The following is a 14,044-nucleotide window of genomic DNA, read 5'->3' on the forward strand; positions in this document are numbered from 1 at the left end:
TGATCTTGATATTGGATGCATACGTGCCTCTCCTCAGCCAACCAAATTTTCTAATGAACATCATAGCACATTTCATAAAGTGTAAACTCTCAAGAGGAAAAAGGAAATTTACATTACGTGTGATGCCAAAACAATTTCTACAGAAAAGAGACTCAAAAGTCAGGGCAAGAAACTCAAGAAGAAACGAGGAAATCCGTAAGAAAGAGTTCAACACGTCCGATACTCAGGATAAAGGACAAGGTGAAAAAAAAAAAAAAAAAAAAAAAAAGGAAAGGAAAACGTGAAAGTCTACAGTCAGAGCACGTGTTGTCATTGGGCTTCAACACGTGAAACTCTATACAATGAAAAAAGTTGAGGTTCCACCTCAAAATGGCTTAATTTAAAAATGAAGGATGAAGATTAGAATTATTTAACAAAAATAATAGTTTAACTAATCACAGACTACTAGCACAAACCGAGAGAAAGGCTACATCCTCATTTGTTGTAGTCTTATGCTTTGACTACTCTGCCATTGCAGATAATGCAACAGATTCTGCTCTTCATGATCAATTTCACATTGTGAATAGGTGGAGATTCAAGACTTTTGGGTCTCATCCACCTGTGCTCTTCATCAGATGATTCAATTATTAACAGCATCCTTGTTGACCATTCTCGTGAAAGAAAAACAGGATAGTGGAGATTCGGTCTGGTCCATGTTTGTTTAACAGCATCCTTATTAACAGCATCCTTGTTGACCTTTCTCATGAGAGAGACTTGATTATGACATTAACTTTTCTTTTATTCCTATTTACAAGGGAACGGAAACCATTGAAGGCATAGTCCTACGCTTGCATGAATTTGAAGCGGCACACTGGAATCCTGAAGCATTCACTAAGATGTGTAAACTAAGGTTGCTCAAGATTAATAATTTGGGCCTTTCTTTGGGCCCAAAGTATCTTCCCAATTCCTTAAGGTTTCTGGAGTGGAGTTGGTATCCCTCCAAATGTCTGCCACCAAGTTTTCAACCTGTTGAGCTTGCTGAACTTCGTCAGCAAAATTGATCACCTTTGGAATGGAATAAAGGTAGACCTTTTTAGAGTTATTTCTTTTCAATTTCAATAAATTGTATGGTTCTTGGAAGTTAATTAATTTAATCTACCATTTTCATGTTTTGTACAGTACATGGTGAAGTTGAAATCTATTGATCTTAGTTTCTTCGAGAACTTGACAAGGACTCCAGATTTCACAGGTACTCAGAATCTTGAGAGGCTGGCTTTTGAAGGTTGTACTAATCTTGTTAAGATTCATCCATCCATTGCCTCTCTCAAAAGACTAAGAGTTTTGAATTTTATGAACTGTAAAAGCATTAAGAGTCTCCCAAGTGAAGTAGAACTAGAATCTCTTGAAACATTTGATCTTTTTGGGTGCTCAAAAGTTAAAAAGATTCCAGAATTTGTGGGAGAAATGAAGAATTTTTCGAAGCTTTCTTTAAGCTTCACTGCTGTTGAGCAAATGCCTTCATCAAATATACATTCCATGGCGAGTTTGAAGGAGCTTGATATGAGTGGAATTTCTTGTTAGCGAGTCCTTACTTAATTAGGATTTTGGTTCCTTATTTCATTAGAATTTTGATTACTTACCGATTATTATTTAGTCCTATTGTAATAGAGATTTACTTCCTATTGTAATTTAGATATATTTCCTATTTTATTTAGGGACATCTTTGTACTTGTATAAATACCTCCATATTGGAGAAGAATAATAATATGAGCATATCTGAGCATATTTGAATATTTGCCCTACTTTGTTTGACATGGTATAAGAGCCTAGGTTTTCTTGTGACCTGTGTTTGCGTTCTCCTTACAATTTAAGTGCTTTCCTCCCCTCCTCTTTAAGGGGGGGAGGGGGAGTGAAAAGAATATGTTTATTGATGTATCCCAATTACCTTGATGTATTCCCATGAAGATGTTGCTTATTTCTTGACTCCGACGACCTCTTCTCTTCAGGGGGAGAGGATGAGTGAAGAGAAGTTATGTCTGCGTGAATTAGCTAAAGTTGATATGGAAGAACTGTTGTTGTTATCGTTGCCTCTACTACCGCAATTGATGTTACCGTTGTTGCTATTGATGTTGCCTTTGTTTGCTTCGCTTTCTGTTGCTATGGTCATTGCCGATGATGTTGCTGTGTTTTGATATGTCTCTACCCTAACCCCAGACACTACCTATTTCCGTTGCACTATACATCTAAGTTATAATCCTAGTCTGCCGTCGCTGCTATCTACCTTATCTTCTGCCGTGCTCACAGGGCTTCTGTGTTCTGCCTTATCTTCTGCCGTGCTCACAGGGCTTCTGTGTTCTGCCTTACTGCTGCCGTGCTCACAGGGTTTCTGTGTTCTGCTATCTGCCTTTTTTTTGTCGTGCTCACAGGGCTTCTGTGTTCTGCCTTATCTATTGTCGTGCTCACAGGGCTTCTGTGTTCTACCTTATCTGCTGCCGTGCTCACAGGGTTTCTGTGTTCTGCTATGTGCCCTATTTTTTAGGGTTTGCTCTTGTGTTTCCGCTGCGAACTTTGCTTTAGTTTGTCACTTGTTTCACTCATGGTTGACGAAAAGACCTTCTCTACAATTGGTGCTTCTCAAGTATGGTGTTCTATGACTCGCTTGTCAAGTTGGGCTTGCGAAATATCTTTGCCCAACTTGAGGGGGAGTGTTGGCGAGTCCTTACTTAATTAGGATTTTGGTTCCTTATTTCATTAGAATTTTGATTACTTACCAATTATTATTTAGTCCTATTGTAATAGAGATTTACTTCCTATTGTAATTTAGATATATTTCCTATTTTATTTAGGGACATCTTTGTACTTGTATAAATACCTCCATATTGGAGAAGAATAATAATATGAGCATATCTGAGCATATTTGAATATTTGCCCTACTTTGTTTGACATTTCTATGAGAGATCCCTCATCTTCCCTGGTTCCAGTGAAAAATATCGAACTGCCTAGATCATGGCATTCTCTCTTCACTTTTGGCTTATTTCCAAAAAAGAATCCCCACCCTGTGAGTCTGGTGTTAGCTTCCTTAAAAGATTTACGCTTTTTGAAGCGTCTAAATCTGAAGGACTGCAATCTTTGTGAAGGAGCAATACCTGAAGATATTGGTTTATTGTCCCCTTTAGAAACATTAAATCTTGATGGAAACCATTTTGTTAGCCTTCCTGCAAGCATCAGCGGGCTTTCTGAGCTTTGGATCACATTGAATAATTGCAAAAGGCTTCAAAAATTGCCAAGCCTTGCATCAGGCAGAATTTTTAATTTTTTAAGGACTAACATTAGTAATTGTACTTCCTTAAAAATATTCCCATATCCAACACTGGCATGCGATGGAAGTACCATTTTGATTCATTCTTTCAACTGCTTCAGTTTGGTTGATCATCAAGGTTCCAGTTCCATAATATATTTCATGCTGAAGAAATTCCTTCAGGTACTTCCCTCTGTCCCTCCTTCGCTCTGTCCCTACTTCCCTCCTGTTCCAGTTCCAGTTCCATAATATATCCTTCCTTTGGTGTAGGAAATTCCTCATTCATTGAAGGACTTCAGAATTGTAATTCCTGGAAGTGAAATTCCCGAGTGGTTCAGTAATCAAAGTGTGGGAGACTCAGTAATTGAGACGCTACCTTCGGATCTAATAGCAAGTGTGTGGGGTTTGCTATTTGTGCTCTATTTGCATCTGTTGAAGAAATTTCAGCTACGGAACATACTAGAATCGATTTTGATCACTTTTATGATTTAAACATCCGTGCATACGGGGGTTATAGTATTGATGTAGCCATTGATGTAGCGTCCGATCACCTTTGGTTGATCCTCCTGTCTAGGGAAACTTTCTTTGTGGAACCAATCTCGGAATTTGGGACCTATTGGAGGGAGAATGATCTTAAGATTCGGTTTCAGTTCGAAGCATGTTATCCAGGAGGGAAGACGTGGGTGAAGGTGAAGAAGTGTGGAGTCCGCATACTGTATGAACAAGACGCGGAAGAGCTCAACCGAACAACGAAACAATATTCCAACAGAAAGAATTCTTTTTACGAGGACGTTACAGATTGTGATTTTGACAAATCAGACAAGGTACAAGGTGCCATCACTAAGCGAACACGTGAACAGTACTGTAATGAGGCAGGACCAAGCGGTATTGGTAGCTTTGGCAAAGAATCCAGTGCCTCAAAGGAAGAGTTGAAAGGTTGGTATTGCGAGCTCTTCCCATATTATTATTATCATATAACGTTATGTTTGAAATTGAAAAAGTACTCTCTACGTCCCCAAACAAATTTTTTGTTTTTGTATGCAAACATTTTAGCATATGATTCACTCTCTTTGTTACCTCTACATATTTCTAATTCATTCATGTTAGTTCACTTTCCCATTATCATATACATTAATTTTAGATTGACGATCCAATAGATGGTTATAACTAGTACAATTCAAGAACCTGTCATATAATTGGTAGATTTTCCACAAATTCATGGTTTCGCTTCAGTTTTTTATCCTATTAGGTTGGACGAGAATACTTCTCCGGTTACGTTATATTTAGATTCAATTGAAATGCATACATGCAGGATGTGTAGTACTAGTGTAGTCCTGTAAATCTTGTTTTGCTGTGCCAATCACTCTGGAAGTAGAACAAGTTTTGACAATCTTTCTGCTTCTTATAATCAGATCCAAATTTGGTTGGGGAGGAGAGTTCCGTCATCTGGAAGCCTAACGGGCGCATTTTACCAACTTAGGCATTTAAACATGGTTTGGGAGATATCTATTTATGCTTACGCGCAAAAGGAACGAAAAATAAAGGTCTCTCGAAAGGAGAGTTTGGTTTAGGGTTTGGTGGTGGCGGCTAGGGTTTTGAAAGATACTCAAATTCTTATGGCTGCAAATCCCTTGATTCCCGTATACTACTATTACTTAGACGGCAAGCAAACGAAGGCAACCAACGAACGCAGACACTAAGCCATTTTGTCTGTGTTGCGTGCGAAACACGGGAAGGTGGAGGGAAGGAACCAGATATGGAGGATTTGGAAAAAAGGTTTGGGTCCAATCTTCGGCTCTCGGAGAAAGAAAGAGTTGGTATCCGCATCTCAGAGGATGAGACTATTGACATGATGAAAAGGTCGCAGTTGTCGTTGGCGGCTAGGGTTCTGACTTATAAGAAAGTTAGCAAAGAAGGCTTTATCAGCGTGTTTTCACGGGTGTGGCGGGGCACGGCGGGAGTCTCAATAAAGGAGTTTGGGGATGGCCGATTCCTTATTCGGTTTGGAAACCTGAAGGACAAGCTTAGGGTCTTGGATATGGAACCCTGGACGTTTCGTGAATGCTTAGTGGTTCTCACTGAGGTTAGACCGGGTATGGATGCCAGAAGAGTAGATTTGGGACAAGCTACGTTCTGGGTGCAACTCCATGGTATTCCTTTGTTGAACATGACCACTATGGTGGCTCGTAAAATAGGGTCTCTGTTGGGGCAAGTGGTGGGAGTTGATCAGGCAGAGGGGGAAGAATGTATTGGGCGATTTCTTCGTGTTCGTATTAGAATCACTATTGACCAACCACTGATGCGAGGTGCATTCGTGGCTTTTCCAGACGAGGGCTCAATTTGGATAAACTTTCGCTATGAATACCTCCCTGAGTATTGCTTTATCTGTGGGTGTATGGGGCACCCAAGCAGAATCTGTGTTGAAAAACTCCAAGACCAGCATGGGGGTAACGAGGTGCTGAAGGATAGCTTGTTGGCCTTTACTGGTCTGGAGGCTGAGGAAGACTTGAGTGGCAGAAGGCTTCGTTCTAATGGGAGACGATCGCATACTGATTCTACTTCAAGCCCCTTAGATGAAGGACCGGGAAGAGACGGTCACCGGCGAGGGGAATCCATGCGATATAAAGGGAGCCATGGGGTTTGGCGTAGAGATGATGGGGGTAATAGTGGCCATCGACGATGGAGGGGACATATGAGTGGAGACTTTGAAGATACGGCTTCAGCTTCGGGTACGGCAACGAATCAAGAGGCTTCCACGGCTGATAGGATTCGCCGTCTCCGAGAGGAGGAGGAACGTGAACGTAGGGTCAGAGAAGAGGCATGGAATGCTGGTGTCTTTTCAAGGGGGGGTGAATCGGTGCCTATAGATGGAGATGTTACGTCTCGCAGGCAAAGGTTGTCTTCCACTGGGGTACAAGTTCAAGCAGGCTTGGAGGAAGGCAACAATGGAGCAATTATGGTTTCTGAAGAGAATGGGCTAGAAATCGATCTGAATGTTGGTATGCTGGTGGGGAAGGAAGCTGAAGCGGTAATGGGAGTTGATCAAAGTGAGCATGCTCTCACAGCAGAGCTGGGGCATATTGGGCAGACGCAACCGGTTAGCTTTACACAAGGGTCTGATCCTTTTAATTTGGGACCACTCATTGCACGGGGGCAACTGCAGCCTATGTACAACAGAAGAGCAGTGATGGGGAAAAGAAGACGAGAGGAGTCGGATGAGATTAGCAGGGAGAAGAGGTTACGAGTAAATGATACCACTAATGTGGGGTGGAGGGGCAGAACAACCACAAGTAGGGAATTGCTCTGTGAGGACGATCACAGTCAGGAAGTGGAGACCGGCCGTAGCGGGTCTCCACGGGCGCCATGAGGATCATTGTGTGGAACTGTCAGGGTATTGGGAGTGCTCTGACAGTTTCTAGCCTAAAGGAGCAGGTTAAGCTCCAAACTCCTGACATGGTGGTTCTCCTTGAAACAAAAAATAGGAGTAATCGCTGTGAGTTTTTACGACGTCAGTTAGGGATGAAGTTTATGCATGCAGTGGAGCCACGTGGGTTAAGCGGGGGACTTTGCATGTTCTAGCGCGACATGCAAGCTGTAGTTTTGGTGAAGTATGCGTGTTTTTTTATTGAGGTGGTGGTGCGAGATGTTGACAAGGGGTGTCAGTGGAGATTTTTTGCAGTCTATGCTAGTACAGATGACCGTATTAGGAGAACTCAGTGGCAGACATTACAAGAGCGAGTTATTCGCTGTCAGGAGGCGTGCTTTGTGATGGGAGATTTTAATGATATATTGGATGCTTCTGAAAAAGTGGGGGGTGTAACACGTACAATGAGAAGCATGCTCGATTTCCGCACCTTTGTCACTGATACTAGATTACTTGATCTTGGATTCACGGGCTACCCCTTCACATGGAGGAACCGAAGACTTGATGGGGGCATACAAGAGAGGCTTGATAGAGGTCTTGCTACAGATCAATGGCTATCCTTATACCCTGAGGCTCAAATTCATCATCTCATTGTGGCGGGCTCAGACCATGCCATGTTGTTATTACAAACTCAAGGTGTGCCAAAGAGATGGCGGAGACGTTTTATTTATGAGCCACGGTGGAACACAATCGAAGGGTTTCGTCAGTTAGTAAAGGACAGATGGAGGACACCGTTTCGTGGCTCTCAGAGTATGCAAGTGGTCTCAAAACTCCAATGGGTCAGGAAAGGAATTCTTCACTGGCGCAGAAGTGAGTGGCGGAACTCACAAGTTCGCATTCAGATACTCAGAGGCGATTTATGCATGGCTTATCAAAATCCCAATTGTGATGGGGTACGAGTGCGGCAGATGGAGTCTGAACTGAAAAATGTTTTGCACGAAGAAGAAGCTTACTGGAAGCTCAAATCTCGGGTACAGTGGCTGCAGGAGGGGGACAAAAATACAAAATTCTTTCATTCTAAGGTGCTAGTTCGGAGGAGGGTTAATCGGATGCTTGGTTTGGAGGACAGTTCTGGGAGGTGGTGTGATGGGGAGAAGGAAATCAGAGACATTGCGACATCCTATTTTGATCAACTGTTTACTACGAGTAATCCGACAAATATTGCTGAGATTGTAGGATGTGTCGGCCGACGAGTGTTGCATTCCTAAAAGGACACAAATTAATGTGCAAACAACCAATTAAAAATACCCGCAAGTGCACGAATCTAATGAAGTATAGATTATGTAAGTACGGGGTCGATCCCACGAAGAACTTGTCGGTTTCCTATAAGTTCTAATTTGAGTACGTAAAGAACACTAATTTTACACAACACACAAACACAATACAAATTGGAAACTAAAAATGAAGTAAGGAAGATAAAAGAAATGAAACAACACAAGAAAACAAAGAAAAACACAAACAGCACTTTCTATCACCCGTTTATCACCATTTGGACAGATTCGTTTCTCTGTTTTTCAGTTTCGACCTCTGTCCAGTTTTTGACCTATAACTTTCCAACCGTTTATCCAAAATTCACGTTCTTTATACGGTTGGAATCAGCACAGAAAATGCAAGAACACAACTCGGACCAAAAGTCCAAAACAATTACGGAAACAAACAAAATTCAGTGACAAAGACACAAAACGTGTCAAACACGCAACTCACACACACATTGGGGGGGTTTTTTTGATTTGGTTCAAGTGACCTATTTCTATTGCATGAAAGTAAATGGACTTTGAATTTAAATGTGAATGGCAGAGATGAATTATCAAAATGTGAAATTAAAATGTAACAAACACTAGGGTTTCGGAATCCACCCTAAACAATTCTACCCATGTTCATGGATACTCAAGTGATGAACTCTAAATGTATTGATGAAGATGTTCGCAATCAAGACCATGGGTCGTGGCTCAAGACGCATTGATTCTCTCTAATATACGTAAAGTGCATGGTTCGTGCTACAATACTTGTGCCCTCCTCATAACCGAACCTAGGTATGGTTCGTACTTCGATTCGATTGCAAGGAAAACCCATTAAGTTCAAAGAGAATATGAACATCACAAGAACCCTAATAGCATGGTGTTTACATTAGGTATTCAAGAAACCAATTCACATGGATGGTTCTTACTCCATCCATCTATTGCTTAGGAAAACATGAAGATACACATAATCCCAACAACCTCAAGAAGCATGCTTTCAAAGGTAATCAATCAAGGAAAACACACATCAAGGATAGATTAATTTGGTGAATTGGAATTCATCAATTGTTGTCAAGAAACCAATTCACATGATGCTCACTTAAACAAGTTCAATCATTTGTTGCTAATTAGAAATTGTGTTCTTGGTTATCTTACACAACTTCTCAACTTTAGCTACATGCATACAACCTAAGGTGATTAAGCAAAGGAAGCAAACACATATCATAAAATTCAATTAGTGAATGGGGTTCATCAACAACATCTAGAAATTCATACACTCAAGCATCAAAACAATAAGGTAATCATGTTTAGGGCTTCAACCTAAGCCCTAGCTATGGAGTTTAGTTGCTCATACTTATTATAAATACAAACTCGAAATATAACTAGAAGGAGTTTACAGATTTGGAAATGATGAAAGCTTGAAGTCTTCAATGGTGGAAGTCTTCTCCTTTCTTCCTTGGCTGCACCTCCTTCTCCTTCCTTCCTCTTAGCTCCCCAAAAGCTGCTCTCAAGTTGTGTAGAATGTGGAATAGCCTGATTTCCCACGATCCAAAGGCTCCCAATATCAGATTGCAATTTTGACTTCTCCTCCCTCTCTCCTCCTTTCCAGCTTTTACCTTTTAATATAAAACTACCACCTTTGATAAAGCCTTAGCCCATTGTCCCCTTGCCATGATGGAGCTTTGACTTCACAAAGATGCCAAAAGCTCAGAAAATATCTATTTTACAAATGTAATTCCTTGTTACCAAGAGTTATGGTAACAAGAAGTTAAGATGACACAAGGGAGGTAAAAGCTGGCCAAATCCGGATTTCCAGAACTGTGGTAACATGATGGATTGGTTGGATAGGCAATACTTGTCCAATGGAGCTCAAATTTGGATATGTTGTAGTTAACATCCATTGGAACAAGTCTCATGAAGATCATGACCTTATCCGAGCACCAGAGCATGTTGATCCCAGGCCAAGAAGTTGACCTACGAAAATGAACAAAAACAGAATTTATAACTAATAATGCACTTTTAGCTCATTTTCATCCCAACCAAGGCAAAATCTAAGAAAACACAAAAAGGAAGTAAAAAGCTATAAAATGTCAAGAACTAACTCAAAATAGTGGGTGAATAACATGAAAAATCATGTGTAAAAATGAACCGAACAACGAGTAACTGACCAATGCAATGCTAATCTAATTAAACCGGTGACCCAAGAAGAGATAACAAGGGTGGTGAAGACAATGAACCCCACAAAAGCACCGGGGCCTGATGGGTTCACAGGCAGTTTTTTTCAACAATTTTGGGAGGACATTGGAGAAGATGTTAGTGGGGTGGTCCAGAGCTTTTTTCATTCTGGGAGGATGTCGAGGAAATTGAATCATACTCATATTGTGCTGATCCCGAAAGTTGCGAATCCCAGGAAAATGACACAATGGAGACCTATTGCTCTATGTAATATTCTGTATAAAATTATCTCTAAAGTGCTTACTAATCGTTTAAAGCAGGTGCTTCCGGAAATTGTGAGTCTCAATCAGTCGGCGTTTGTGGCAGAACGGGTGATTACAGACAACATACTAATTGTTCACGAGATTTTGCATTCATTGAAGGTGCGGACGGGGACTGATAATCGTGGCTTGGCAGTAAAGCTGGACATGGCTACACTACAAGAAAAAAGTCATTTCACAACGCGCAATATGCGTTGTGAAAACATATTGACAACATGCGGCGCACGTTGTTGAAGCCGATGTCGTTAAAAGGTGTAGGGCTTTCGACAACACGCGTTGAACGTCGTCGTTTATTTTGGTGCTCGTTGTGAACAACATTAACCACAACACGCGCACGTTGTAGGAGCGATTGACAACAACGTGCCAAGCGTGTCGTCTTATAATATTATGACAACATGTCTGTGCTCGTTGTTGTTTATGTTTTGACAACAAGCAATGCGCGTTGTTATATCAAATATATATGTTTTTTTTAAAATAATTATCAAAATTACCTGATAAAAGTATAATTTATCTATAAATAGAAGCTCTATGATAAACATAAATATTTCCTTACTTCACATTCATAAGGCATCCCAGAATACAAAGCTTTCATTCAAAAGATAAATAAGGAGTTCCATATACATATTACAAAGTTATATTCATCCCAATTATTCTAATTGTGCATGTAGCTGGAAACCACTGCTTGAAGCTCATCAGCATCCTGAAAACCCCATTGCCTGTTGTAATTTGTTTGCATGCCAAAAGAAGACATGGAATGAGAAGTGCCCTCTTCGAAGCTGCCATATGAGACATTTTCTTCTGGGATATTCACTGAATTTTCATAACCCCCATTAACAGAGTTATTTGAATTCATAATTCCATTCTCATAGTATGATGTAGTTCCAGGATTATTGATGTGGGTTGAATTGAATTGTGGCATGGAGTTGGATGAATTTTCTAACTCATGAAACCAACTTTGAGCTGCTTGATTAGGGTTTGCTACAGCAGAGCCATTGACAAAGCTTTGAGCTGCTTGATCCTTGAGGAAAGCTAACTGTGCTTGTAAGTCGACCACCTGAAAATTTCAAACCAAAAGCATATACTCATCAGTTACTTCAACATACAATCTGAACAGAAACCCAATCTGAACATACAAAGGGTACTAAATGATTAACCTGCTGTTGGAGAGCAAAAATATGTGAAACACAGCCATATATGGGATCTTGAAGCCTGGCGTGAGCTGCATATGATATCGACATTGCGGCCGCGCATCGATCGCTCAACGGAAGGGTTGCTAAAAGCTTCGACACATTGCTTGCGCCAAAAATACTGTGGATGGCAGAAAAATGGATATCTCCATCTTCATAGCAGAAATAAGGCGCAAAAATACACCCTCTCACACATTTTCTTCTCAAGAACTTGCAAGCTCCACAGGGAGAACCACAACCAGCCATGGTTCTGATGATCTTTTTTAATTGGTGCAAATGAACTTCGAAAAAATGTTTTGTGCTTCCTACATTATATACGTTTTATGTTGGTGTTTTGTGCCCCGCATTATTGGTGATTTTTGTTTTTGTTTTTACCTCATTAATGGTGATTTGTGCCCCGCATTATCCGCGATTTTTGTTTTTGTTTTTACCACATTAATGGTGATTTGTGCCCCGCATTATCCGCGATTTCTGTTTTTGTTTTTACCCCATTATTGATTGTTTCTGTTTTTACCGAACCTTGGGATCCTACCTAACAAATAATAATAAACCATGGCAATCAGAATAATGTGTAAAGTGATATATTTTAACAGTAAATCCAAAATTCTCAGGCAATCAGAACCATCAAACGCATGCAAAGGATCACTTGAAGAAATAAATTTCTCCACTAGACATGAGACAAAAGAGCCTAACATGAGTAGGCAGAAGCTATCATCGCCCGAGAAAATACAGGGAAAATACCTAACATGATTATTTTCAACGATAGAAAGAGCTGGACTTGCTTTTGGCATGGGGAACATATTCTCATAGGTAGGATATTTTAGTGATAAAGCTAAACAGGCCAAATCTCAAGTGCATAAGGATCGTATACAGAATTTCATACAGCTTATAGTGGCGATTGGAAAGACCAAGCAACTCTAAAAGTAAAACAAACTTAAATAGGAAATGTCCATGCTAATCTAGTTCAAAAATATTATTTTCACATTCAAAGAACCTCATGATGCTTCAGAGAGCAGCCGTGACTTGTGAACATTGCAAAATATCAAACTTCGCTTAATCAACCTTGGTTCTAAAAATCCATAATATAGACAATAGAAATGATTTGCAGTTCACAATACTTCGGAAGCAAAACAACAATGAGGAGCACAAGCCCTCACCTGATATAACAATTTCAGATTTCCCTTTGCAGAAAGTTAGATTGCTCATCTAATTGCATCAGTAACTCCTAAACAGAAAAAGTTCCCATTTGTAGCTCTCATATCAGATATACGAAACAATCATACACCCCCATTGCTACTAACAGATATAATCGCCAGTTAAACAAACTAACATGATATAATCGCTATTTGTAAATCCTAATCCATTAATAAAAAAAGACCAAAATTTGAAGTTATTAGCAATTAAATCAGCGAAAAAGCCCTAACCTTTTTTATGCTCGTCCTTTACCACTGGCTTGATCACGGCTTCTTCCTCGTCATCCTCTTTAACCGCAACAACAGCAGCAGGAGCCCTAGCCTCTCCACCTCCAAGCACAGCCTCTCCTTCATGTCATGGTCCTTAACGATGTGGATCTTGAAGGGAATCTGTGCCTCCTTCAAGGGCCTGGCAAGATCGTCGGCACAGGGAAAGAAAAGAAGAAGAAAAGAAAGAGAGAGAGAAAGAAAAAGAAAAGAAAGAAAAGAAAGAAAAAGGGAAAGAAAGAGAGAGACTGTCGGCGGTACAGGGAGAAGAGAAAAGAAGAAGAAAAAAGAGAGAAGAAAAAGAGAGAGAGAAATAGAAAGAGAAAGAAAGAGAGAGAGGATGCGCATGCGCATGCGGGGCTTTTCCCGCAAAAAATTTCACTCTCTTTTCCGTCAATTTTTTATTTATTAAATAAATTAATATAATTTTGACAACACGCTTCGTGCGTTGTAGAACTTAAAACTACTACAACATGCAAGGTCGCGTTGTGAAAATAGCTCTATTCTATATTTTGACAACACACTATACACGCACGTTGTTATAAATTGTATAATACAACATGCTGCTTCTGCGGGTTGTTAAAAATATTGTTCAACAACGCATATGAATGCACGTTGTTGATTACATGTTGTCATAAGTTATTTTTCTTGTAGTGCTAAGGCGTATGATAGAGTGGAATGGCCTTTTCTGGTGGCCATGTTGAAGGCTTTAGGGTTCTGTGATAGGTTTTGCAGTTGGGTGCACGAATGCATATCTTCTGTCTCTTACAGCATCCTTCTAAATGGAGAGGCGGCTGGGCATATTGTTCCTTCTCGTGGATTACGGCAAGGGGACCCACTCTCGCCTTTCCTATTTCTAGTATGTGCCGAGGGGCTTTCGGCACTCATTCGCTTTCATGAAGAGAGACAGAGACTAAAAGGTTTCCGATTTCACCCCAGCGGAGTATGTATCACACATTTATT

At 40.4% G+C, this 14,044-nt stretch overlaps 1 protein-coding gene across 2 annotated transcripts; it reads right to left on the reverse strand.

Moving 5' to 3' along the window:
- Positions 1 to 10,948: 10,948 nt before the first annotated feature.
- Positions 10,949 to 13,440, reverse strand: LOC148291138 (LOB domain-containing protein 14-like). Of its 2 annotated transcripts, XM_088245131.1 has the most exons (3): positions 13,046 to 13,440; positions 11,589 to 12,846; positions 10,949 to 11,488 (listed from the first exon to the last, which is right to left on the reverse strand). In XM_088245131.1, exons 2-3 carry the CDS (start codon positions 11,865 to 11,867, stop codon positions 11,087 to 11,089), a joined length of 681 nt encoding a protein of 226 aa, XP_088101257.1. In that variant the 5' UTR covers positions 11,868 to 12,846; positions 13,046 to 13,440; the 3' UTR covers positions 10,949 to 11,086. The 2 variants fall into 2 exon arrangements, with proteins under 2 accessions (XP_088101257.1, XP_088101256.1); XM_088245130.1 differs by having other exon boundaries at positions 11,589 to 13,440.
- Between the last annotated feature and the right edge of the window lie 604 nt (positions 13,441 to 14,044).

Source organism: Prunus avium, chromosome 8 (genome assembly GCF_965620075.1).
Source record: "Prunus avium chromosome 8, drPruAviu1.hap1.1, whole genome shotgun sequence".
NCBI lineage: Eukaryota > Viridiplantae > Streptophyta > Magnoliopsida > Rosales > Rosaceae > Prunus > Prunus avium.

Coding starts and splice junctions, on each gene's coding strand:
- LOC148291138 (XM_088245131.1), bottom strand. CDS start 11,867: ATGGCTGGTTGTGGTTCTCCCTGTGGAGCTTGCAAGTTCTTGAGAAGA. Junction 11,489..11,588: donor TTTTTGCTCTCCAACAGCAG/GTTAATCATTTA, acceptor TGAAATTTTCAG/GTGGTCGACTTACAAGCACA.